Raw genomic sequence first — 27,456 nt, forward strand, 5'->3', positions numbered from 1 at the left:
GCAGGCATGTGAACTCAATATTGTAAGTGCTAGTAGGAATGAATGGATGAATTCAGGAGTCGAACAAACTCTAGTTAAGCGCCTTCTACTTCTAAGCACTCATGCATCCTAACCTGAGGCAGAGACGTAGGGTGTGTGACCATCCTGGGGTGTGACTGATCAAGGGGGACTTCTCAGTGTTGACACATGTGAGTTGCTGCAAGTTTGTCAAAAATGGAGTAAGAGGAAGGGAATGGGGGAACAGGGTCCTTTTTCTCCAGGACAGTGGTATAACTAGGCGGCTTAGCGTGGGCAGGCTTGGCTCTGGTTGGAGCAAAGGTTGTTTGTAGGGGTGTGGAAGGGGGTGGGACAGGGAGATAGGTGAGTGCCAAGTCCTGGGTGGGAGTCTTGGAGCAAGTCACAGGGAGTCTGCTCTTTACCCTGGACCTGGGCTACCTGCAGCAGGTCTGCTTCACTGGGGGCTCCAGGTAGCTGTGATGTGCAGGATGGAACTAAAGGAGAGGGGGCTGGAAACTGTGGCAGTGATTCAGGTGAGAGAAAAACGGGCATCTTGCTGGGAGCTAGAAGAAGGCAGGGGGCCAGCTTGCTCTTAGCCATCTTTTTCTCTTACTGTTGGCTCTTTAGGCTCTTACACCTTGGTCTGTTCTATCTTGAGCTTATTTTTGAAATGTTTTTATCATCACATAGTAATTATACATAATAATGTGTTCCACTTGGACATTTTTATACAAATCATACATACATATTTTGACCACGTCAATTAGCCTCTTCTACTTTTTCTCCTTCCTTCCTTCCTTCCTTCCTTCCTTCCTTCCTTCCTTCCTTCCTTCCTTCCTTCCTTCCTTCCTTCCTTCCTTCCTTTCTTTCTTTCTTTCTTTCTTTCTTTCTTTCTTTCTTTCTTTCTTGTCTCAATGAATTTCATCATGGCATGGGCAGAAAGAGTTATTGACAGGAACACGGACAACTTAGCAGTGGCCCCAGCACTGAAAAAGATGTCTCCCCTTCCCCCAGCAACCATTACCTGCTTATAGATCCTCGGGAGCAGAGGGAGTGCTAAGAGTTTAAGATCTTTTAAAATTCTGTTATTCCGCTGTGCTGAATTACATGTGGTTATTTTCATACATGTTTATAATATGCTTTGGTTACTTCTATCGTATCTAGGGTCCACAAATGAGAGGAAACATGCAGTATTTGTCTTTCTGAAGCTGACTTAATGAGCTTAATATGATTACCTCCAGTTGTATCCATTTTCCTGCAGTGACGCAATCTCATTCTTTATGGCTGGAAACAGCTCCATGTGTTCCTTACCTGGTCCTCTGTTGGTGGACTGCCAGATTGCTTCCCATAGCTTAGCGATTGGGAATGGAGCTGTACCAAGCTGTTGATGCTTTCGGGAGAGAGCAACGCTTAACTCAAAGGCACAGCTGCCCTTTCCGTGTCACACTGTGGGGCTTGTTCATTGTGTTTATACACTGGACTAGATTGCATTTCTCAAAGCGACTAGCTCGATTGCCTTTACAGTAAGGAACTGTCACACATCGGGGTCACATGGAAACAGGACAAGCCATGTTCTGCTGCTGCGGTATCTGGAATCCTAGGAGGGCACACTCTCTCCAAATGGTTGGCTGCTGGTCGCCTTAATAGCTACAGGCAGGTATGGTTGGTGCCTTGAAGGTGGATTTGTTGGCCTTTCACCAATCCTGCCCTATGTAGAAAGTGAATTCCACCTGGGCTTGGGGGAAGCCCTTTATGGAGTCTGGGCTGGCCTTAGGCTGGGGCTTTTAGGGTGCTCTGAGGCTGATTTTAGGCCTTGGGGGTAGTTGGGAGGTGAGGTAGGGAGGAGAGAGGGGGTGGATCTCCACTTCTGGTGAGTGCACCACAGACACAGTTGTACTCTGCCTGGTTGCCAATGGAAGTTCTGAGGTGGCTGTTTCAGGTTTTCAGGAGATCTTTAGCCCTTTGGATGCTGTTAGCTTTCAGCAGTGTGACAGGGTGGAGCGCTCAGGGTGAGGTGTCTGAAGACAGAGTGGAGCCTGACTCGTTCAGTAAAAAAGTGACTAGAGCTCATCTCTCTAGGCCTTAGTTTCCTTACCTGTGAAGGGAAAATAGGTTAGGATCACTGCCCCCATACATGACCTTGTGAAGGTAAGCTGGATTTGTGTATGCATAGGTGTGTGCCAATTCTGCTGCTGACTCTGAAGGCAAAAGAACGTGTCTTCTTCATTTACATATCCCCAGTACCAAGCATGGGACAAGGCAAGATCAAATGTGTGTTGATTGAGTTGTGTTGAATGAGCAATACCGTAAAGTCTTCAGGACATGGGAAAACCAAGTAATATAAAATTCACCAAAAATCTGACTTCCGCATGTGCTCCTGTTTCCATCCCCACACAGGCCATGAGGAAATGCTCTGAATATTCATGAGAAAACGTTTAAAAATGAACGGAAGGGAAGTTATCGCTCTTTGAAAATTTCATTCGTGTATGCATATATGTTGACCACATATACCTCTCACCCAACGTTTCCTTTCTCATCAACTCTCTATAGCCCTTTTACTGCTGTATACTTTTCTGTGGGAGCTGTGAAGTATGATAGACCATTGTGCTATGGGACCTATCCATTATCGATACACTCCATGGGGAAGAACTCCATCACGGAAACACAAGGTGTTTCCCCCACACATCAGAAAACATTTTCAGACCTGTCTGAAGTGAATTCCTTTCTGCATTTTGAACAGAAGGGCCTTGTTTCTTAATTGTGCCTTTCCTATGCTCCATTGCAGAGGTGACTTCCAAGTCAGAAGATTCTAGTTGTAGCCCTGCCTCTGCAATCCCAGCCACTTGCTCTTGGCTTAGTCCTCCTGTCTGTCTGGGTCTCATTGTCTTTGTCTTTGCAGTGGAGCTGTGATGACTGTGGACGTGCACTTGCAGGCCTCCCGTTGGAGGGTGTGAGATTGATAACGAGCTGTGGGAAGCTTCTGTGAGATCCATTGCCTGAGCTGTAGAGCAGGTGTGCTTCTCATGAGCTATTCTCAGCCCAGAATTGAACTTGCAAGGATGCTATGGTGGGATTTCATGGGATCCCCCAGAAATTCCTGGATGGCTGACTTTGGCTCAAGAACTCTTTGACAGATTTTCCAAACCTTTCTCAGGCTGTGGGTGTCTCAGAGTGCCAAAAACCATCCCTCTCCCCTCTCTTCTTTACTCAAGGGCAGACTAGCATAGTGTCTGATGGCTGCTCTAGTCAACTGACACTCCCCCATTTCTTTTCATGTATGCATTCCCCTTAATAAAAATATAAGCCTATTTAGCTCACTTTTGGTATCTGCTTCTGGGAAGATCTGGACACACATAGTGTGAAGGTGCCAGAGTGAGGATCAATGCAATGGTGTCACCAGTGTTTATTGGAGCGACAGGCATTGATTCGGACTCTCACCACCACCACCACCACCACCACCACCACCACCACCACCACCACCGCCACCACCACCGCCACCACCACCACCACACCCAAATTTGTTTCTTTGTAAAAGAAGTGAGAGACCATTATGACTCATCTAAGGTTACTGCTAGAGTGAAAGCAACTCTATGTTTTGAGAATAGGCAGAGTAATGAAAATACCCCCTGAAAATGTATTCGACCTCAAGGAGAAACAAACTCCTAATCCATTTCTAGCTGCTGAAATGCACAGTCATATTTGCTAAAGCAGCCAACTCCATTTTTAGTCAAATGCACAAAAGGTTTTGTAGCATTCTGAAGTCCCTGCCAGGACTCCTGATATCTGCAAATACACTCCAGTCAGTAAACCAGAGCAGCTCATTTGCCGTTCCTGAGAGCCCAAGGAGTTCAAAAGAAGTGAAGTTATTATTTACATTTCACAGATAAGCAAACAAAGAACACAAGTGACAGTTTCAAGGTCACCCAGTTGATTTTTTTTTTTGTGTGTGTGTGTGTGTGTGTTCCAGTGCTTTGCAAACTTAGTGATTTTCAGATTTGCTTCAGATCTGTTCCTGGGACAGCCCTTAGCAAACTGGTACAAAGAACTGGCCCAAAGCCTAAAAGACCGTTTTCCAGCCCAGTTCCACCTAGCACTGGGAGTGCTGGGATTTCTGGAACAGTCTGTTGTAAACTGACTGGAATAAAGAAAAACAGCAATCAGATGGGAAAAGACCTTTAAATAAGGTGCTCACACCTCGAGTAAGGCGGATGACTGGGATAGCCTGATTCAAAAAGCAAACAAAATTGGGGCGGGGCTACAAACATTCAGTAGAAATTGACAGGGGAAGCCCCTGTGAGGCAACCAGCTGGGGTTTCCCAGCGAGAGTCCCGTGTAGAAAGTATGCACCCTGTGAGGCTTCTGAGTTAAAGGAACGAATAGTAGCAGATAGACGTCACCGAGGCACCTGAAATCGGTAAAGACTAGGAGCCAACTGGAGAAGCTGAGGCAGGCCGCTAGAGTGCTGAAGGACAGAGCTTTGGATAGAACTTCCTCTGCATTCTCTCCATGAATGAGTTTCTGGCTTCCTGTTTCCCCTGCTGGCATGTTTATCCTATAGGATGGGCAATAGCAACTGCATAGTTCCCCTTCCTGCTGACCTCACCGACAGAGTATTGATAATGCCCTTAGAGGCTTGCTGTTTTCCTTCCTCTTTTATAGAGTTAAGACAGCAGTCATCCCTGGGACAGGGAGCTTTTTGGAGCCTCCTTGCTCCCAGAGTTGTTCCCTTCTTCTTTTTATTAGTTTCATGAGAATTTCATATATAATGAATTCTGATCATATTCACCCCCAGTTCCTCCAAGATCCACACCTCTTCCCTGCACACACAACTCTTATGTCTTTTTTAAAAAGTCTGTCAAGCTCCGTCTGTGCTGCCTATGCACTCTTGTGTGTGTGCCTCTTCATCCACAATGATTCCTGAGCCTTGAGGAAGGTGGTAAAGCCACCCCATTTAGGGCTGAGCATTCTGTACTCTTCCATTCTCTCACCTCGATAAGCTGTGGGTCCCTATGTCAATGGCATCTACTACAAAAAGGAAGCGTCTCTGATAGGGTTGAGAGATGCACTGCTCTATACCAATTGGCCTTTAAGAGTCAGTGTAATACAACGTCTATTTAGTAGAATAATAGGGGAGGTTCTCCCTTAGGGTCTGTGACCCGTGTAACCACAGGTTCTTGATGTTTTCAACAGGCTTTAGACAACACATGACAATTTACCTTTATACTGTATGTTATGTAACATCACATAAACAGTTTAAAGGCCAAATTATTTTGTAATATATAAAGTAGATAGATTTAATGCATTTAAAGCCGAATGCAAACAAAGACTTGTTAACTTTTAGCTTTTATTTTTGTCATAGTCCTGTTTCTTTTCTTGTCTGGTTAACTTGTCTATCTCATGTCCTGCTGCAAGACTATTTATTTGCCCTTAAGTTTGACGTTTCAATATTTAATTTATACATTTGTTGTAATCATATCACAGCTCCCTCCTTAAGACGTTGGGACCCAGTTCTTTGGAGTATGGTACAATGACTACTTTTGGCTGCTTCAGAGCTTTATAGGGACATCTGGGGGGGGGGGGGCGGGCAGTAAGAAGAGGTAGAATGTGTGGTGTTTGGTATTGGGCACATTAGATGATCCAGTTACCCTTGGTGGGAAGCATTCTTGGCCACCCTTAGTCAGCCTTGCTAAATGAAATTTTAGGACTTAGAATCTGGATAATATCGGCCGGGCATTGGTGGCGCACACCTTTAATCCCAGCACTTGGGAGGCAGAGGCAGGCGGATGTCTGTGAGTTCGAGGTCAGCCTGGTCTACAAGAGCTAGTTCCAGGACAGCCTCCAAAGCCACAGAGAAACCCTGTCTCGAAAAACAAAAAAAAAACAAAACAAAACAAAAAAAAAGAATCTGGATAATATCTATCACAAACGAGCAGAAGCCAAGGACACAAAGCAAATTAAAATATCCACAGTATGGCCTGATGCCTCAGGATTCAGCCTGGGAGAGAAAGGACCATATATTGTTGCATAGCAATTTGTTGAGCTCTGGAAGTGGAGAACCAGATCAGCTGTCTAAGGAGGCATGGGGAACCTTGCCTAGTCTCTTAGGTCCATTCAGTGTTAAACAAATACTTATTGTTGAGGTAATTAATGTCAATGCTTATTGTGGAGGCAATTCTGAGGTTGTGATTGTGGTAGTTTAAAATAATCATTACCAACAATGACTGACAGCAACAATAGGGAATAAGCACCCTTTCTTTGGTGCTGTAGCAAGAACTGAAGATGGACTTTCCACTGAGCCATGGTGCATACCTTTCATCTAGCATTTGGGAGGCAGAGATGGGAGGAGTTCAGATTAAGCCTAGCCTGGGCTACATATAGAGAACACAGTTGTCTAAAGAAGAAAGAAGAGTGAGGCTCTGCCCCAAAAGCATACAGGCTCATGGAGAGATAGGCTGTGGAGACAGGCTGAGGCGTCTGCATGGAAGAGTCCAGAAAGATTTCACAGATGAGGTGGCTTTGGGCTGAGAACCATGTGGATATGAGTTTGCAGGTTCTGGGCTGCTGTGTGGTGATTAGAACAGGGTGCTGCTGTGTCCAACCTGCTTTTCCATACTAGTAAACCATCATTATTTTTAGTCTGATAGTGCTTGTTCGAATTGTATGTGTGATTGCACTGGGCCAACTCTTCATTCCTTATTTGTCACCTTATCCAGTCATCATTGGCTGCCTACTGTGTGCCAGTCACCATACTGGTCCCTGGGTACAGAGAAGTGAAGCAGCCGATATGATGCCTGATTCTGTAGATCTTTTAGTCTAACGAGGGATCTGGGAGGTGAGTGTGCCATGTTAGTTGCCTCACAGCTGTGTGACTCCAGTCTCTGCTTTCGCCTTTATTCTCCACGTGTATTACTGCCATGTGGCCTTGTGATGACACCCACAGTCTAGGATAAACTCCGCACTTCAGGATCTTCAATGTTTGGCTATGTAAGGTACTGTTTTTACAGCTGACTATTTTTTTTTTCTGCTCACCTTGAGGTGGATGAAAAGAAGTACTTCAAGAAGTAAGGTTTAACTTGAGATTAACTGGCCAGGCTTGGGTAGAAGCAGAAATGGGGAAGTAATTTAGGAGACTACTAGTTTGATAGGGACAAGACATGCCAATGGCCTGCGTGAGGCTGTAGCCATGGATGGAGAGGGAGAATGGATGAGAAGTTCAGGCTGTGCTGAAGGAAACTGTCCTGGACACAAAGGAGGGTTCTTGGTGTCTACAAGGCCAAGTGGGACCCTGAGTTCAGTGTCTTTAGAGGAGGGTCAAAGAACATGATGCCCAACTGGATGATTCTAAATTATATAGATAGTTTGGAGACTATGAAGAATTTTGTATTCACGTTAAGCCCAAGAATAACTTAATTTTGAATAACTGTTGAACAGAGTAACATCAGTGAAAGGTGGGTAGTCAGCCTGGTTTCAAAGAGAAAAATGGATTTCTAGGGTCTGCCTAGGAGAGCAGATGTTTATAGACATAGATTTTTCTAAGAAGCCACCCCTGTATCCAGGTGGGTCAGGTTCAGACCTACTTTCCAGGAAGAGTGGCATGACAGAATCACCTTGACACTCCCAGTATAGAGATGGAGCAGTGTAGCCCCACTGGGCCAGTATTTATTTGCACATGTTATGCTAATACCTTATTTACACAACACCTGGGGGTGCTGCACAAGCAGAGGCCATAATGAGAATCAGGATAATAAAAGCAAGAACACGTCTCAGTGCCGTGACTGCTCATTGCTGCACAAGACAGAGCTCTGTCGTGCGTGGCACTATCTCCAACCCCCTGTTCTGGCAGAAAAACTGCCAGCTTAATGTATTTATTCCTAAGGTAATGAAATTGCCTTTATAGAGAACTGGGGACCTTAACAAATGCTGTGTTCTGAGCACCAGGGGAAATTTCATTTCCAGTGGCTTCTTATTGGATGACAACCGGAGGAAAAAAATTCCGTTGCTAATAGCTCAGCAGTGGTTACACCAAAGTCATTGCATTTTCTATTAGGCAATGCACTTGGGATCTATTTTATTCTTATTATTTTTTCAGGCAAGAGGGCTAATTGACATAAGCCATCACTCTTGCTTCCTTCCCCAATTATAGCCTAGCTAGGCAAGTCCCAAACCTTTCTACTGTGCCTGACCTTTGACCCTTCTTCCTTAGCTGGGAATCAGCTTCTTTGCTTCATTTTGTGAAAAGACAGGCTTTTAATTATTCGCTCTCTCATCTCTGTGTGTGTGTGTGTGTGTGTGTGTGTGTGTGTGTGTGTGTGTGTGTTTTGGGGGGTGGATTGTATGTATGGGAATGTTTTTGTATGTGGATTTCTTTGCATGTGAGTATGCGTGCCTGTGTGTGAATGTGGAGGTCAGAGGTCAGTGTTAGGTGTGTCCTACTGTTCTTTACCTTATTTTTTCTTGAGACAGAGAATCTCTCATTGAATCAGAAACTCCACAATTGGATAGACTGGTTGACCAGCAAACCAGGCATCTGCTTGTCTCCACGCCCACCAGTGCTAGGGTCACAGGTGTGGGCTGCTGCACCCACTTGGCTTTTTATGTGGGTGTTGGGGATCCAAACTCAGGCCGTCATGCTTGCCTGCACCATCTCCCTGGTCTCTGAGATGGGCTTTTAAAGTCACTGGATGTCCGTCTCTTCTCTGCTTCTGTACTTAGAGTAGCTGTGTGCCCTTCTTCTGTTTGCTTTTCTTCAATCTGAATAATAGGTTTGTTTTTCAAATATGATGATTTGTACACATTTGAACATGGGAGCCGAGGGAGGAGTTGAGGTATCAATAAATATAACTTTCCAGTTTGGATCTTTGTAGGAAAATATAAGTGCTTCTAACTCATTGATAGCCTTCCCTTTAGAATTAGAGCTCCTGATGCTCACTTTTAGGAAATCATTAAAAAAAAAAAAAGAACAACAGAAACCAGGTACTTAACAACTGATCAAATTCCCCAACTGCAGGCTCGGTGAACGATTCTTTCATCCTTACATTTGGAAAGGTGACTGAAGGAAGGCATCTGTTCTTTGTTTCTGATGACTTCAGTGTTTTGCTTTTATAAACAAATTCTCTCCTCTTCTCTACCTGCTTCCTCAGTGGCCGTGCCTGCAGCAACTCCACCCGTGTGCCAGCCCAAGAGTGCCACTAACGGGCCCCATCCGGTTCCCCGCCTCTCCATTTCCTCCCGAGCCACGGTGGTAGCCAGGATGGAAGGCGCCTCCCAGGGAGGCCTGCAAACAGTCATGAAGTGGAAAACAGTGGTTGCCATCTTTGTGGTTGTGGTGGTCTACCTCGTCACAGGTGGCCTTGTCTTCCGGGCGTTGGAGCAGCCCTTTGAGAGCAGTCAGAAGAACACCATCACCTTGGAGAAGGCAGAATTCTTGAGAGATCATATCTGTGTGAGCCCCCAGGAGCTGGAGACACTGATTCAGGTGAGCTGGGAGTGTGTCTACCATACAGCAGCCTTTGGCAAACGATGATGGGGTAGGTGTTGCCTTTATGGGTCACCAAGTTTTGTCTTTGGTGGTCAAGGAAATCTTCTCTAGGGAGCCAGCAAGTGAGGGGTGTGCCAATGTCGGAGATGAGGGGCCATGAAATGGGAACAGGCTGTGTTTTGTATAATACATTTTCAGATCTGGTGGCCAGAGGTGGCAGCGGGCAAAAGGATTTTAGAGTTTTCAAATTCAAGTCCCCTAATGCATGCTGATGAACTCTTTTTCTGGGAAAGAGCAGGGACAACAGGGTGCCCTGTAAGACAAAGATGGGAAGAAGTGTAAATAAGCATGGATGTATTAACCAATTCCGGGTTAAGGAATTAGTGAAAGAGAGAAAGAGCCTGCAGATGTAGGGATGAAGAAGGTATTTGTGGGTCATTGAGAGAGTTATAGAGTGGGCTTATGGGGGAGAAATAATGAAGATTAGAGTAACACTAGTCACCAGTCTGGTTGTTTGAAAACACCACACGCCAGATACTGTGCTAGGCCCTTTATATTCTCTGAATATTAGTGGAAGACAGATCCACTAGAACACAGAGGTAGAGAACCTGGAAGCCAGCTAGCATCAACAGAGGTAGGGTGAGGTTGCCGGCGGTGGGGGGGGGTGGGGTGGTGGGGGGGGGGGGGGTGGTGGTGGTGGTGGTGGTGGATGGGATAGTGACAGGCAAAGAGTCGTCTGAGGTGGTGTGAGCAGAAGGAATAGGCTTGAAAAGTCTGGGAGCTTGAAGAGGAGAGGGGAAAAAATGGTTGAGAGCTCTGCCTTGGAGATGAAGGAGGTGAGATGCCTCAGAAGTTGAAGTTAGGGCTCCTTTTCATGAAGCCTCTTGAGCTAGAAAGAATAAGGGAAAGGTGGTGACTCTCATGGAGGGGGAAAGCCCCCGCCACCCGTGTTTTCTGGGTTTCTAAAGTTTGGGAGGGGAGGGATGGAAAAGATGGGTTGTACGATTCCCTTTGGCTCTGGGGTGCTGGGCTTAGAATTCTGGTGAATACAGAATTTCAGAACTGTATGACATTCAGAAATCTGGATTGGCCTATTCATTTATTTCAAATATCATGGATAGGGCAGGGGACTTCAGATTCTGTACATGACTTGGCACCCTCAGAGTGTCCCGTCTTTTGAATTTGTCTTGACAGTATGACTTCCTTCTTAAATAAGTTGGAAAACAACCTTCTTTCTCTCTGAATAAATATGATCTCGTAATGGTTCTCTTCAGTTTTTATTAAAAAATAAAACTTTAAAGTCCAAGGGCAGTGTTTCATACATATATATATATATATATGTGTGTGTGTGTGTGTGTGTGTGTGTGTAATTTTAAAATCAATCCCAGTTCTCCTTCCCTCCTTTCATCCCTCTCCCCCTCCGCTCCCCTCATCCCACCCGCATCCTCTCCTCAGAGTGGGTATGGCCTCCCATGGGGAGTCAAATAAGTCTGTCCCATCACCTGGCCGAGGTCTGACCAAGGCCGGTACCCCACCACATGTCTAAGTTGAGCAAGGTGTCCTTCCATAGGGAATGGACTCCAAAAAGCCAGTTCATGTACTAGGGCTAGATCCTGGACCCACTGCCAGTGGCCTCATATACTACCCACTCTACTCTCTGTCATCTGCATTCAGGGGTCTAGTTCAATCCTATGCGGGTTCTGCCACTGTCAGTCTGGAGTTGATGAGCTCTCACTAGCTCAGGTCAGCTGTTTCTGTGGGCTTCTCAATCCTGGTATTGACCCATTTGCTCATATTATCACTTCTCCCCCTCTTCAAGTGGACTCTGGGAAATTGGCCTAGTGGTTAGTTGTGTATCACTGCATCTGATTCCATCAGTTACTGAATGAAGGTTTGACAATGATGGTAGTCCTTAATGTGATTACAGGCGTAGCATGGAACTCTTTTATAATAATTTAATTATTTGGATATCTTTGCCTTCTTTCTCTGCCTTTGTGAAAAAACAAAACAAAAATCCAAAAACTACTAAGTCTGTGTTAGGAGTGTGTTGCACAAATTAACACAGAATCCGAGACCTTCTATACCAGATCGAGTGGGAGAAGCAATTGTGAAGTCTTAAAGTAAAAGTATAATTACATTTACCCATGGTGTGTGGTTGGGACCTTACTGCAGTGAATGTCATAGCCTGAATGATGATCTGTCTTGAGTCTAAATCACATGTGAAGGTCCTTCCTTAGACAGTGGGACCATGGGGACAGGGAACATGTCTTTGAATCCTGTGTACCGGACCTATGTGTTACTTTGTGTCTGATTATTTCCCCACGGCTAAATACTTTGAGAAATGTCAAAGTACATCTGGGACATTGGTGACGTCACAAGATATCTGAGCTTATTCATGCACTGGGTGGTTAATTAAGTATTGCTTTATTGCCCAGGCTTTGACCCTCTACTTTATGAAAGAACTCAGGCAAAATAGGATGATGTGGAACAGCATGGAGGGCCTCATTCTGATGATGCAATTAACATGTGTCTTTACCCAACTTATTCATTTTATTTTGTTTGCTTTTTTATATTTAAGTGATATATGAAACTATATATGGGCTACTCAGCAATATCTTGTGGAATGTTCAAATCAGGGTAAATGTATTTATCTTCTCAGATATCTAGCATTCTTTATGATGCAAACATTCACAATTATTTTAAATATTTATTTAATGTGTGTGTGTGTAGTGGTGATGGTTGTGCGCTGCAGTGCACTTTGTGGTGATCAGAAGACAACCACGCTAGCCAATTTTCTCCTTCCCACGTGGTTCTGTGGATTAAAATCAGGTTACTGAGCTTGGCTACAAGTTCCCCTACCTGCTAAGCAATCTCTTCAGTCCTCAAATTCTTTCTTTTAGCTTTCTACAATATCATGGTCTTGTTGTGCATGAATGATGGGCACTCATTTTCCTATCTCACTATAACTTAGTACTCTTAGTTAAGCTTTGCCATTACACTTTCCTCTTGTACTTACCAAGCTCTGTTAACTACCATTCTTAGTTCAACTTCTATAGGATCAGTGTGTGTGTGTGTGTGTGTGTGTGTGTGTGTGTGTGTGTGTGCAGGTGCATGTGTGTGTGCATGAATGTACATACATTTAGAAGCCAGAGGTCAACCTTGGGTGTCATTCTTTATGAGTCATATACCTTATTTCCAAGACATTGTCTCTCACTAGATTGGGACTAGTTAAATAGGTGATGCTGGCTTCCTGGTGAGCCCCAGGGATCCTACTTATTTCCACTCCCAGTGCTGAGATTACAAGTGTATGCCACCATGCCTGTTTTTGTTTGTTTATTTTTTTCATGCATTCTGGGCTTGGAACTCATTTTACCAGCCAAGCTAACATCACCACCCTCTAAGATCAACTCTTACATTCTACATATAAGTGAGATTGTACCATGGTTTGCTTATTTCTATGATTCCTCTGTTACATGAGGTGTGTGTAGACCTAAGATGTTGTTACAGCTATTGACAAAGTGCTGTAGATACCTGTTAGGAAGCGGCCACTTTACATACATATATCATTTCATTCAATCTTTACAACAATGATTGCTCTGGTTTGGATATGATATATCCTCAAAGGCTTAAAAACTGAAGGCTTGGTTGACAACTGATCAACTTTCAAGAGCGACTGTATCATAAGGATAGAATCCCATCAGTGGATGGATGTATTGATGGATTTATACCTTCATTGTATTATTGGGAGGTGATGAAAACTAGAATGACTGTTGGAGGGAGTAGGTTAGTTGGGGCTTGAGTGTCTTGGGTCAGATCTTGTTTTGGCATGCTCTTGTTATGCTGTCTCCCAGTTTCCTAGCAACCATAAGATGATCAACTTTTGCTTCACTACAGGCTTCTTTTCATGCTATTCGGTCTCAACACATGCCCCTAATAATGGAATCAAGTCACCATGGATGACACCTCCAAAACTGTGATTAAAATACCTCTTTCTGCTTTTAAGTTGACTTCCTCAGATACTTTTCATGGTGATGAAAGTAACATAGTGTTCTATGTTGGCAGTATTACCTTCGTATGTTAAGTGAAGAAACAAATTCTGAAAGAGACTGAATAACTTCCTAAACACTGAGTGTCAGAGCCATCTGGGGTTCAAAGAAAGGGCTAGTACCCTGCCTCATTCATTGAACCCATGAGTCCCGATGAACTTTATTGTCTCTCTCTAATACTTGCATGCATTCAATATTTCCATTATTTATGAAGTAGAAAAGTACTGGATTGCCTTGCATCTGTTTCTTCTCTCCATACTCATTGAGTATCAGTCTTAGACCTGGGGTATTTTCCAGTCTGTCTGCTATGACATAGGAGTTTGTTCTCATCTCTATCTTCAGTCTTCATCACAACCACATTAAGTAGTTTTAATTGCTACATATGTTGCCAATAAAGAATCAGGTCATTGTGTTTGCCCTTCAGGTCTTGATACTTCCTGTGTATGCAAGCATCCACGCTTGTGGATCAGTGCAACAACTGCATACTTTGTCTCTGGCCAGCACTGGATATAGAGCTTCTAAGAAGCATAATATTTAAAAGTGGTTTTTCTTCACATTTGGAAGGATCACTGTGAGTTGTGATCTATTGCATCTCACAGTAGTTGGGAAGGAGTGACCACTGGGTAGAAATTTAGATTTCCTGTGCAGATTGCATGAAACTGTCATAAAGCAAAGCTAGAAGGCATAGTTTACATTTACTGAGAATAGACATAAATTATTTAGAACAGCAGAATTCTGACAGCTTGGAAGAACCAAAGCTGGGGATGGATTTTCTGATAAACTGAATCACTTTGGCACTGTGGGACTCCTGAGAGACTGATAGTTCACTGTCCCCGTGAGTCAGAAAACCATAGTTGTTATGGAGAAGATGGTCTCATTCATCACTTCATTAGTTCATGTATCATCTAGGTATTCACTCTTGGAAATGCTACAGAACTCCTCTGGGAGCTGGAGTTAAACAGGATGAGACCTAGACATAGCTTGAGTAAGTTGTTAGCCTCCCTGTGCTCCAATTTTTATTGTCAACAAAATGTAAGCTCTTCTGCCCTTTGGGTGCTAGAAGGCTAAAAGCAATAATTCACCTGGAAGGGCTTAGACTGTGGCATGCGATGAGCACTCTGAAGAGGCTAGTGATGGATGTAGCTGCTTTACTTTCTTGGAACTTCAAGCAGTAGTTCTTTTAAGGGGGCAGTATTGGCATTGATAGATTGAACCCAGGGTTTCACAGATTATAGACAAGTGCTCTAGCATTGGCCTATAACCCTGAGCTTAAAGCAGTATTTCCCAAGGGAGGTGTGGAAGTGTGGAGATTGCCTCTGTGGTAGCATTTGACTGTATGTAGAGACATTGATGTCACATAGCAGAGGTACTGTGGGTGGCCATGTCAGAGGTGTGTGTGTGTGTGTGTGTGTGTGTGTGTGTTTTCCTTTTTTTTTCTTGCTAGACCCTGAGAGTTAAGTTTTGTTCCCTCAGATAGAAAAGCCAAAGGCCCACTGACTCTGTAGTCTCCCCGTGAAGCCCTGGACTGCTGGAGGCTGGGCTTCATGGCAGTGATAAAGATATCTAGTGGGTAGAGACAGCTAACTAGCTTATAAAATACAGCATAAGGAGTAGTCTTATACTTAAGAACAGATTAGTTGTAAAGACCTGAAAGAGGAAGCATGTAACCAATAATTGGAATTCTCTGGATTGTAGCTATCTGAAAAATGATGGCCCCTGAGAGGCCAGAGAGTCAGACGTCCAGGGATATTTTATGGATATTTGTCTTCTTTCATCCTCACAACTATCTGTTCCATAAAGACTGTCTTTGGGGCTCCTCTACACATGAGGAAACAAGACACCAGGAGGTGAAGTTGATTGCTCAGGGTTACCTGAGTAGTAAGTGACTGATGCAGGATTTATTGGTAGGCAGGTTGACCACACATTTCATGCTCTCTATCAATGAGAGGGGTTCATTTGGATAGACCATAGTTCTCAGTGTCTTGAGAGGAAGCTATAGTGGTCAGCACAGCTTGAGCTGAGATGGATGGATGGAGGGTAGAGATGAATCAGTGAGAAATAGGGCTGGATTTGGAAGGTCCCTCCCATGCCTTTCAGAGGCTTTTAGATTTCATGCTATAGAAAGTGGAGACATGATAGAAATCTCATGCTTGAAAGATGACTCTTTTACCAAAGAGGAGGATGGATTGGAGGATGGAGAAGTGGGAAGACCTGTAGGGAGAATATTGCAACATCATGTGTAATGTAAAGGAGGGCAAAGGGTAGGAGTGTTAGAGTTGGGTGGATTTGACCTTTTACCCACTGAACCTAAGGCTCCTCCTTGGTGTAAAGGGAGGAGTCTATCATCACTTGGATTCCAGAGAATACTGGATGTGATAAGTGCCTGGTAGAGAACCTCAATATCATTGGCATTCAGGAACTGCTGTTTCTTTTTCTGACCACCTGCCTGTCTTGCTTCTCCAAGGAGACTTGCAAAGAATATAATAAAACTAACAAAACTAACCATGTTCATGCATTTCTTTGGCTGTGGAGTAAGATACCTCCAATGACACTCTCCCTTGTCACAATTGCTTATCTCCCTGTTCCCAGTGCAATTGCACCAGGCACTGACTAGTCTTGGCGAAAGCCATAAAACATTCATCTTCTGCAATCCACAAAGCATAAAATCATGTGGAGGCTGCAGTGGCTGGCAGGAGGGAAGGAAGGATGCTTCAGTTGTAGGGATGATGGTTTGCTGTGGTTGTGTATTAGGATTTGAGTTCTTGGGTGTTTTAAGACTTTGAATGTCCTCAGTGGAACTCATGTGGTTACTTGGCAGCTGTTTCTTCTGATAGATACATACTCCGAAGGTATTTCATAGGGGAAAGTTTCTGGTTGCATAAGATGCCCACCAGAGAGAACATTCTCCCCCTCCCATTCCAAGTGCCTGTATATCACATGGATTTGTTTTTCCCTCATTAGAAAGTATTGCTGGGGTGAGGGTAGGTTGGTCCCATCCCAGCAGAGTAAGTGTTAAGCAGGCTACCTCACTGCCTGAAAGCTGACTTTCTTGACACATTTCACTGCTGCCTGAGATAAATTGCTTAGAACTCCCTTGACCTTAATGTTATCATCTTCGGTTTGTGGCAGTCTTTCTGTCTGAAGAATCCCATAATTTCCATTTGCCTGACATAGGCCTGGTGTAGACTGTGGTGGAGTATGTGACAGTGTTTGTTCCTATCCTGCTGTTTCTTTCTCTCTATGACTGTTCAAGACTGGCCCAGTGACATACTGCTGGCAAACAGGACCTTCTTATTGGATTTTATTTCATGATTTCTCTTTCTTTTTAAATTTTAGGTATTTTTGTGTGTATGCTTGTGTGTGAATGTGTGCATGCACATGTGTTAACATGTATGTATGTGCATGTGTATGTGTATACTTGAGGGGAACAGAAAGTGCTTTAGATCCCCTGGATCTGGAGTTTCATGAGGCTGTGACTCTGTCAGTGTTCACTGGGTACCGAACTTGGGTCCTCTAGAAGACCAGCAGGTATTATTACCCACTGAGCCATCTCTCCAGTCCCTTTATGGCCTCTCATGGACTTTTAACACTTTAGAACCTGGACCTTGAGCAGCATTTGATGAGTACCACCTGGCTCTTCTCTTGAGCGTTGACTGTATGAGAACTAGAGAGAGCAAAGCGTTCCCTTTAGAATAAAATATAGGGTAATTGTATGATTGATCCTCCATCACTTTCTAAGTCTATAGGATTTGCAATTTTCTTCTGCTTAACCTCTCACTGAGTCATTCATACAGTGACTGTGTTGATTGTCTATCATGTGCCAGACACAGTTGTAGATCCTGGGGATAGGATGGTAAAATCTTTGTGCTTTAGGTGTTGATAATTAAGATGACTTACTGTACCAGTTCTGTGCTTCTGGAGTAATTGTTAATTATTACTTACATCTTTCAAAAGTGTCGGGCTTTACACATGCTATATTTGTAGATAGAGGGAGAGGCAAGCCTTGTGAATATTATCCTGTAAATATTTGTAAGTAAAATCAGGATAAAAGGGGAAACTAAGGCCCTGGGACACCTCTTGCCTCTGTCTCTCAAATATAGAAACCATAGACATGTGCTATCATGCCTGGCCAGAAAATCCTTTTCTAAAAATCTTATGTTTTTGTTGTATTGGATGTCATACCTAAGGCCTCAAACAGACTAGGCAAGATGAGTCCCCAGATCCAGGAAACTCTTTGGTTGCTATGACTGGTCATTTCTGGTCTGGTTGTCAATAGGGCTTCTTCCAATGATCTTTCTGTCTTGTTTAGGATGTAGCCCAACCATTTTAAGGAAAGCATGGTGTCTTAGCCAATGTTCTCTTGTTGCAAAAAGACGCTATGACCATGACAACTCTTATAAAAGAAATCATTTAATTGGGGCTGGCTTACAGCTCAGAGGTTTAGTCCATTATCATCATGGCAGAAAGCATGGCGACATGCAGGCAGACATGCTGCCGGAGAGGTAGATGAGAGTTCTACATTTGGCTTCGCAGGCAGCAGCAAGAGAGAACCACAGGACTTGGCTTGGGCTTTGGAAACCTCAAAGGCCACTCCAGGGACATACTACCTTCAATAAGGCCATACCTACTCCAATAAGGCCACACCTCCTACTAGTGCCCCTCCCTATGAGCCTATGGGGGCATTTTCATTCAAGTCACCACACATAGCTTCTGAGATATCCATATACCAGGCTGTGATTTCAGAGTCCCAAACCAGGTCATCTCTGCTTTATCCCTAACCTAAGCTGCTCCTCAGCCAGCCCGCCCAGTCAGGTGACCTCTGATAGTGATAGTCAGGTTCTTAGTGTCCAGGGACACAGCTCTGAGGGGGTGACATAATTCTTCCTGGCTGATGACTAGCAGTCAGAGGAGTTGCCCTTTAGTCAGCAAATCAGTCACGTAGAAAATTGTTCAGTGTGTGCAAGATCAGGCCTGCAGCCTCTGGCCTGTCTGTGCGGGTCCTCACTCATTATCATTATTGGCCCCCTCCCCCGTCACTGCTTTGTGAAAGGATCTCAGGCCTTCAAGCCGGATATTAAAGAGCTAATGGAAACTGGGCATGTGTTGTTATTTTGCTTAAGATTAGAAATTAGAAAACAAGAAAAAGAAAGCATTGCAGGAGACAGGAACTGGGGACGGGAACAGGCATGATACAGCATGAGCCATGGAAAGAACACGTTAACCACAGTTATTATAGCAAGAACGAAAGGGGGGGAGACAGACATGAGGGAGAGAATAAGGTAAGGGAAGAGAAGATGAGAGAGCGTAAGCGGGCAGGGGTCTGTCCTTTAAAGGGGTCCTTTGTACCTGCCTGCAGACCGGTTCTCATGGAACTCTGGGCTGGCCAGAAAACTGCCCAAGTGAATCCTGCCAGGTAGCAGGGTAGGCCAGAGTAATGCCTGGACCTTTCAGCATGACCCTGTAAAATAGCAAATGAGGGTTCAGTGTTCTAAAAACAAAACCCAAAACCTCTCAGAAAAATAGTACCAAAACCCAGAAATAAATGCTAGCATGCCTGCATTTCTACACAACTGCGTCTGTGTTGGCTTTTGTTTAAAGTGTTGCTGTATATATTGGGGAATAATGAATGTCTGATGGTGGTTTGTATAGTTATTGTTTCTAATCACACTATTCACTTGGATAATTGATATCTGACTACTTGTTATGAAGCAGATACCATGCTAGGCTTCAGCAATTCTAAAAAGGATGAAGCTAGTGTATGATGCAGACACTGTTCTCCAAGAGCCCTTCAGGAGTATGAGTTGTATGGCTAGCTCACATAGGCATAGTGCTTGCTGCTCTACTGCTTTGGGAGAGTGCCTTATCTACTCCCGTGAGGATCCTCAGAGGGAGTAAACAACCAAGGGACAGAGACTCAGACAATGTGCTCAAGCTTTGATCAGAGGAAGGCCTGAGATGCTGACAAGGCTGTGTGGCTCCAGAAACTTTGCTTTCTTTTACCACAAAGCCTATTCCTGGGTTGAGGAGACAGGCTTGGCTTGGATGGAGTCCAATGTGATGGGTTTGAAAGACTAGGATGCACTCAGGCTCCCATTCATGGGAAGAGAGAGTTGTAGGCTTGACTTCCGGCCCCCTGAGACGGGGTCATGGACCTGTGAGTGGTGTAGACAGTAATGATTGCTAGCTGGCTTCTACAGGAAAATGACTTTGTGTCTGAACACAGGTGTTAGGACTAGGCCAGTATGTTCTGTCTGAAATCCAGGGTACAAGAACAATTATTAAGAGTAGCTTTTCAGTCTGTGTAGAGAACATTTCTTTTTCTCTTGACAGAAATTAGAAGCAGAGGCCAAGTTTGTGGGTTCAGGATGCCCACTAAGCAGGCAGAGGCCGACCTTAGGATCCTGTAAAATGCAGGCAGTCATGTCAGTTCTGAACTGTTTGTGCCATCCTGAACAGTCAAAGAGCATCCAACAATGAGAGATGCACTCTCACCCTGGACTCTTGGAGGAGGGTCTAAGCCCTGCCCTGGATGAAATGATAGACTATGAACACCCCCATGGAAGGCCTCACCCTCCCTGGGGAAATGAGGGGATATTGGGGGGGTTGGTGGGAGGGCACGGGAGGAGGGGAGGGAAACGGAGAGGGACCTAGAATTAACATGTGAAGCAACCTTGTTTCTAATTTAAATTTAAAAATAAATAGTAATAATAATTTAAAAAAGCAGATGAGGGTTAGGAAAATGTTTAGCAGCTGGACAGAAAGTTGTCTATAGAAGACAGGAGAGGGCTAGTGTCAAAGGCTTTAAGCTGTCTTAGCCTGGTCATTTACCAATTCCCATAACCATGAACAAATTACTTCTGCTTGTAGTGGTCTCATTTGAGAATATTCTCATTGAGAGTAGTCCCACCCACTAGCCGGGGTTTTAATGAGAACCAAAGAGTCTAGCATATTGCAAATGCTAGCTACTTTTCAGGGTATTCCAGAACTTGCTTCAGAGTGTCTCTGTTGTCCCAACTTACTTATTTTCCCTGTAGTCAAACTGTGCATATCACAGACATGCTGGGAGTATGTATGGGCTCGTTCTTTACTGGGCTAAAGGCACGCCCTATGAATCTGGTGTCAAGGTTGAACACTAAGTGCAGTAATGGGTCACGTGATGGAGTGGAGAACAGTGAAAGCACCCGGGCTCCTTTTAGCCTGTTTTCATCATCACCTGCCTTCAGGCTCTCTCTAACGCTGTCTTTAAACTCATGCTGCTTTTGTAGACTAGCCAGTGATTTTATTATCTATTTTATTCTTATTACTTTCCTAACTACATTTTTATAAATTGAGTGTTGGTGGAGGGCATCACTCGTGTCACAGTGCCTACATGGAGGTCAGAGGACAACTTTCAGGAGTCAGGCAGTCATGTTTAGCAGGGGACCTTAATGTGCTGAACCATCTTGCCAGCCCTATTACTTATTTCTTTATTTGTGGTAGCAATTGGATAGACCCATGTCCAATAGAAATAGTTTAAAAGTATAGACCTGTGGAGCATTCATCAGATGTTCTCCTTAGGACCAGGGCGATTTTTCAACATTACTCAGCAAGTATGTTACTGAGTTCGTAGAGGCTGAGCCCAAACCGAGATGAAAGGAAAATGCTTAGTTAGTCTGAGAGTTTATTGATCCTATCAGTGTCCATACATATATTCTTGTTTCCTTAGTGGACCTGGTGCATTCACTATGGTTTATTTTGTTCTTCTGCTCAATTGGGTTGGGGGGGGAGGGTGAGAAATTTTATTATGTCATGTGGCAGAATTTAGAAAGAAGTTCAATAAGCTCCCCCAAATGTTGGTCCACCACAACAGTCTTTAGCTAAATCAGTTATTTGAATTGAGTTTTAGAACACACTTCCTCCTTGTTCAAAGGATTAACTTGGCATTATGAGAAAGTCTAGGTTGTCTTAAAACCATGGGCTAGGGATGCGCATGCTGGCTCATCCTGGGTTCCTCCAATCCTAGTAAGATCTGCTGCTCATCTCCCTTCTGCAGGTAGCTTTTCTTCTAGATTTATGTTAAGGATATAAAGTTCTGAGAAAAGCCTGCTGCTGCTACCTGCCACCCCTGGGATCTGAGGAAAGGCTAATATTTGCACATAACTGAATATTCAAAGCAGCAGGAAACAAACACCATGGTGATATTCACCCATAGCCCCAGGGGATGCTTCTCCCTTTGTCTTTCTGAGAACATCCTTTTGTGGGCATTGGGGGTGGGGGAGATAGGGGGTGGCTGTTGAGGGTTTTGAGGTGATGCAGTTAGGGTGGTCTCTGGATGATGTCAAATCCTCCCAGGCCGGCATAGGTCTGAAGTTACATGAACCCTCTGCCTGTGCAGAAGATGACCGTAGCTTCCTTTCTGTTTCCTAGTTCTCCCACAAGCAGTTGAGATGTTCCAGCCTGGTTATGACAGGTATGGTGAACTGAGTATCTGAGATGGTGAGGGAAAACAAACAGACAAACAAAACAAACAAAAAACCCTCACAGGATGGACAGATCCATTTTTTTCCAGGGTTTGGCTCAATGGGCTTTCTAACAGTATCACTGGCTAGATCTGCCATCCATCAGGTGTGGTTGTGGACCACATACCTCACTATTCTCAGTGTCTCATGTCCCTCGGAGACAGTAGTGATGACTGTCATGCACAGTCAGCGTGGGCTGCGTTAATACCTGCACTCATAGGAACGTGAAAGGGATCTCCATTAAATAATATGATTATAGAATGAGAGTTTGCTATCTGAACTGCTTCATGCACTGTTTTTGTTGTTTTGGTTTTTGAGACAGGGTTTCTGTGTGTTTGCCTTGGCTGTCCTGGAACTCACTCAGCAGAGCCTGCTGGCCTTGAACTCAGAGCTCCATCTGCCTCTGCCTGGGATTAAAGGCGGGCACTATCACCACCGTGTTTTGTCTCATACCATTTAAGAAAGCCTCCATAACAACCTTGCAAGGGAAATAGCCTTTCCCCATTTTATAGATGAGAAAAAAAGTTCAGAAGCTGAGGAACTTTCGCAGTCCACACATTTGTGGCTTTGTTTATATCTGCAAGAGTGACACCCTTTACCTGTCTGTACTGAGGCAAACATGTCTCTGACCCTGGCAGCAGGCCTGGTTCACAGGGCTCCAGACTTCCTCCAGCTCTCAATGTTGTCTGATGCAGCTAAATTCCCCTCCCTGAGCACCGGCATACTCCTTGCTGAGTTCATGAAATATTTATGTGTTAAGTACTTTCGAAGCCGGGGAAAGGAGGAAAGATTGCTGCAAACAAATTAATATCATCTTTCTGCTTCTCACCTGAGGCTCTTCCTCAGGAGTGAGGATGTGTTACCACCCCATCATTGGGGTTTTGAACCACCGAGGGTGTTTTGTGTTGTAATGAGTGTGGCTTCCTGTGCCTTTCTCGAGGGGCTTGGGGCTTTCTTTTCCTGTCCATTCAGGGCTGAACGCATGCTCACTTTTAGTATGCGTATGAAGCCGCTTCTCACACTCACACCCCATGCCACCCCTCCCCCCACCCCCGCTAAATATCCTGTTCATTAGCTCCTTTGCTGATGGTACTCTGTAGGGATGGAGAACCTTGGGGACCCAGAGCTGTGGGTGCACCCACAGATATGGTCTTTTCTTTTTGTTCTGTGGTGTAAATTATTAGCAAAATGACTGTGGCTGGGCTTATACTTGAGCTATGGCTCTCGTTTAATTTTTCACAGATGTAGTCTTTGTTCTGGATATGTCCTGGTTTGGACAATAAATCCAACGGTATCCTAGCTATGTGTGTCCATTCGTGTGGCACAAATCTGTTGATTTCTACAGCTAATCTGAGACAAGCCGATGATTATGGCTCTTCAGTTGTTTGTCTTCGTGGTGCCTCATAAGAAGAGAGAGGAACAGATGATCTCACCAAAGACACAGATCATAGGAGAAAGGCCCCAGACAGTTATTGGTCCCCTGTGGGGCATCATTTATCCCTGTGCAGCACTAACACTGTATGGAAGTGTGATTTACACAGTGCAGCATCCTGACGGAGGAGCCTGGCGGGGGGTCCTGCAAGGAAGAGTCACTTCTCCCTCCCCTGTTCACCTCACAGCAGGCTCATTCTGTGAGGCTGTAGTTTCTCTCTTACACTTCCAGAGTGGTCTTGATGCATGGTGTTGGAACATAGGGGTGGGGAGATAGAAAGATACAGATTCTTTCACATGATGCCCTCCTCCATGTCAGGTCACCTCTTGTTTTTGTCTCTCCCTTGTTTGTTTGTTTGGTTTTTTAGATGATTTCACAATCCCATACATGTATTTGTGGGGTAGTTGTTATTTAATGGTTATCTCATATACTAAGAAGCAGAAATGTTTTTTCATCTCTTGAAAAATTGTGTGCTTAGGTCTATTACCTTAGTGCTTGTTCATTTATTTAAACACTTGCTGTGGTGTACCCTCTTGAGTTATTTGTTAGGCAGCTGGGTTGGTGCTACAATTCCAACTCAGGGGCCAAGCAGAAACTATGACAAGTAGAATTAGAATATAGTCTTCTTACATGTAGCCTTTCTCTCTCTCTCTCTCTCTCTCCATCATCCATCTATGTATCAGTTTATTTTTCTGTTTATGAATCATCTACCAATGACATACCTATCACCTACCCATTTCCAGTGATATATCTCTCATCTATCAATACCTCATTTACCAGTAATCTGTCATCTATCCATCACTTGCCATCTGGCTGCTCCGAAGACCTCTTGGACTTGATAGTGGTGGCATTTGTAGTTGAACAGAAGATGCCCACCGAGAGGTTGTGACCCAAGTTGTGGTTAATGTCGGTTGAATTTTCACCACATACAACTTTAAATTTTTTGAGGTACTGGAGTTGAACCTAACTAAAGCCATAAACAGCTAGGCAAGTACTTACTGCTGAGCTGTCTCCCGAGCCCCATACAATGGCTTTTAAACTCAACTGTACTCATTTTAGCTGTGTCTTTTCATTGCTTGTATGCTCAAATGTCATGATATCCTGGATGCTTCCTTATCTCTCTCCCCCTCTTTTATTTTTTTTTATTTTTATTTTTTGTCTTAAGTCAGTGTCACGAAGCCCAGGTTGGCCTAGAGCTCTGTATGTAGCCTTGAACTTCTGATCTTCCTGCCTCAGTTTCCTATGTTCTGGGATTAAAGGCATATACCCCCATACCCAGCTTTAGCTTGACTTTTGTAGCATGAATAGAAAGATAATTAAAGCTAAAGAAAATTCATTTAATTATAAAATGTTCACATGTGTTCAAACCATTAAAATCATTGGACAATGCTTTAAAAATTAACAAAGTTAATTTTAAATAAATTTAATTTTAAATACAAATTAATGTTAAAACCATAGACTTACTTAGAATTACTGCCATTGAGTTAAAGCAGTGTCCCTAAAGTACATAATTTTAAAACACTAGATAAATTTTAAGTAGTTTCACTAAAAGTAAATGATAATTGTTTGGAGGTATAAATATGTTTACTGTATTTGAACACTAAACAATGTATAGTATATACCAAAGCAACATTACATGGTACTTCAGAAATACAGCGTTTTATTTATCAGTTACAATTTTAAGAATTTATCCTCCAAATTCAAGTGATAACAGTTATAACCAGGTTTATCGGTCATTTTAATTTATTTATTTATAATTTTTGCTTTGTTTTGTTTTGTTTTTGAAGACAGGGTTTCCTGTGTAGCCTTTGCTCTCCTGGAACTGTCTTTGTAGACAAGGCTGGCCTTGAACTCACAGAAATCCACCCATCTCTGCCTCTTGAACTCTGGGATTAAAGGTGTATGCCACCACTGCCTGGACAGTCATTTTAATTTTAGACAGAATCAGGTGCATAAAGCCTTACCAATAGTTTGGGGCCTCATTGGAAAGCATATTTTCACCTTCTTTCTACTTCCAAGTCTTGCTCCTAGTGGTTTAGTTCAGGTCATCTGTGGGGCCATGGTACCCAAAGCAACCCTTATATAGAATCTCCATAGAACTGCTTCCCTGGGCATTTGGTACACTGGCCACTTTATATATGATTTAGGGGAAAGAAGGAAGTTTACTTCACAGATATGAAACCAGTCAGAGTTGGCTATAGTTGGAGGTGCTTGTTGCAAGTACCCAAGCTACTGACTGCTGAGACATCCCTTCTGCCTACATTCTAGGACAGTGGCCATGCTTCATCTTCATGTATATAAGGATGGAAGCAGAAGTGGAGTGCATTCTGGGCATTCTGTGTAGAGAATTGAGCAAAACTATCCACTTTGGGTTAGACAGTGTTTGGGTCAAGGCTTCTCTATTTCCTGGCTTTCTGACTTCAGATGTATTACTCAACTTTCCCACGACTGTTGCAGCATCGCTGAAGTGGGAATGATGCTATCTTCTTGGGTTTGGGGAAAAAATAGACTTAGTGGTACTTCTTATGTACCTGGCTCAATGCAGGTGCTTCATGAGTGTTAGTTTCCTTTCCTTTCAGTTGATAAACTTCCTTTGAGGGTTACAATGCAAAAACATTAAATATTCATTAATTGCATTATTCAAAAAAAGTGAAACTTGAAATGGCATCTTACCTCAGATCTTTTGATGTAACAATAATCACTCCCATTTGTCTTTCTTGCAAATCTGTATTCTGTATTTGGTGCTGGGTTTATTTATGATGTTTGTGTGTAATTCTCAGCACTGTGAAAGCTGACTGAACATAAACGCTCCTTCAAGTTTTATGGAAGATGCAAATTATTAGGTATTGGTGGTGTGGTTTGAGGCCCGAGTGACTGAGGCCTGCAACTGTCCTGGAGGTATAATTCGTGAGTGGAACTATCAAAGGCGGATAGATAATGAGGGTGGATATAACCCTTGGTTAAGATAATCTATTTGGATAGCTCTCACACAGCACTGGCAAGCACTCCCCACCTGTCTCCCTCAAAAGCAGAGTAGAGGCTAGGGAGCTGGCTTAGTTGGCAGAGAGTCTGCTATGCAATTTGAGGATCACAGCCTCCACATAACCACCAGGTGGGATGGCATGCATAGGGAATGTCTATGCTGAGGAGGGAGAGACAGGTAGATCCCAGAGCTTGCTGGCCAGCCAGTCTAGACAGTTGGTGAGCTCCAGACTCAGTGAGAGATCCTGTTTCAAAAAAAGCTGGTGAGTGATAGAGGGTGACACCCAATGGTGACCTTTGGCCTCCACACATACATACACACCCGTACGTACGTGTGCCAGTGCGCAGTAGATCAGAATGTAGTGCTGGGTTAATAAGTAATCCTGTCACCTGAAGGTGATTCAAGCCATTGGCAAGAACATCTGTGCACATCGCATGCATCTGCTGTTATATGCTGGGGTGCTGGCGTTTATGTTAGAAGCCATAGCTAGCTTTACCCTTCATAGTGCTTGGTATTCCTAGAGGCAAGTAGGATTAGACTAAAGACAAACAGAGAATGTCTTTACCCTGCCACCTAGTCAGTCTTATTTGCATGCAAAATCTATTCAACAGCTTGTTTTCATACCACTTCTGAAGTAGGAAAGACATTTTTGCATATTTAAGCAGTTATTTACAAAAAAACAGAAAGAAAAAAAATAAGCAACAGTAACTCCATGTAGTATGCCAAGGCTAAATAAAATATTCACTGTGTGGCAGCAGTTTATACAACAGGTCACTTATCTCTGTCCTAGAAAGCTTGAGTGATCTTATTAAGCATTCATACTGAAGAGCATAGGGACTTTCCAGTTGTCCTCTGATTTGTGACAATGACTATGTGCCTGTCTGAGCCAAGATTAGTGGGCACCATTGAGGACTAATAGAAATGTGGTTTATTGTTTGTGCCTTGCCCTCTCTCCACTGGGTAATTCCAATGTTACCCAGGATATGGAGTCTCAATCTTTCTAAATAGCTCGTTCCCCTGTC

At 43.7% G+C, this 27,456-nt stretch overlaps 1 protein-coding gene across 2 annotated transcripts in view; it reads left to right on the forward strand.

The window, feature by feature from the left end:
* Kcnk10 (potassium two pore domain channel subfamily K member 10) overlaps positions 1 to 27,456 on the forward strand; it is a 127,438-nt gene that overhangs the window by 41,573 nt on the left and 58,409 nt on the right. For both annotated transcript variants that reach the window (XM_040742659.1, XM_005068425.4), the window contains exon 2: positions 9,138 to 9,472. In XM_040742659.1, the coding sequence (XP_040598593.1) occupies positions 9,138 to 9,472 (335 nt within the window). The remainder of the gene's footprint in view (positions 1 to 9,137; positions 9,473 to 27,456) is intronic.

The sequence above is a fragment of the Mesocricetus auratus genome, unplaced genomic scaffold (assembly GCF_017639785.1).
Source record: "Mesocricetus auratus isolate SY011 unplaced genomic scaffold, BCM_Maur_2.0 Super-Scaffold_15014, whole genome shotgun sequence".
NCBI classification, from domain to species: domain Eukaryota; kingdom Metazoa; phylum Chordata; class Mammalia; order Rodentia; family Cricetidae; genus Mesocricetus; species Mesocricetus auratus.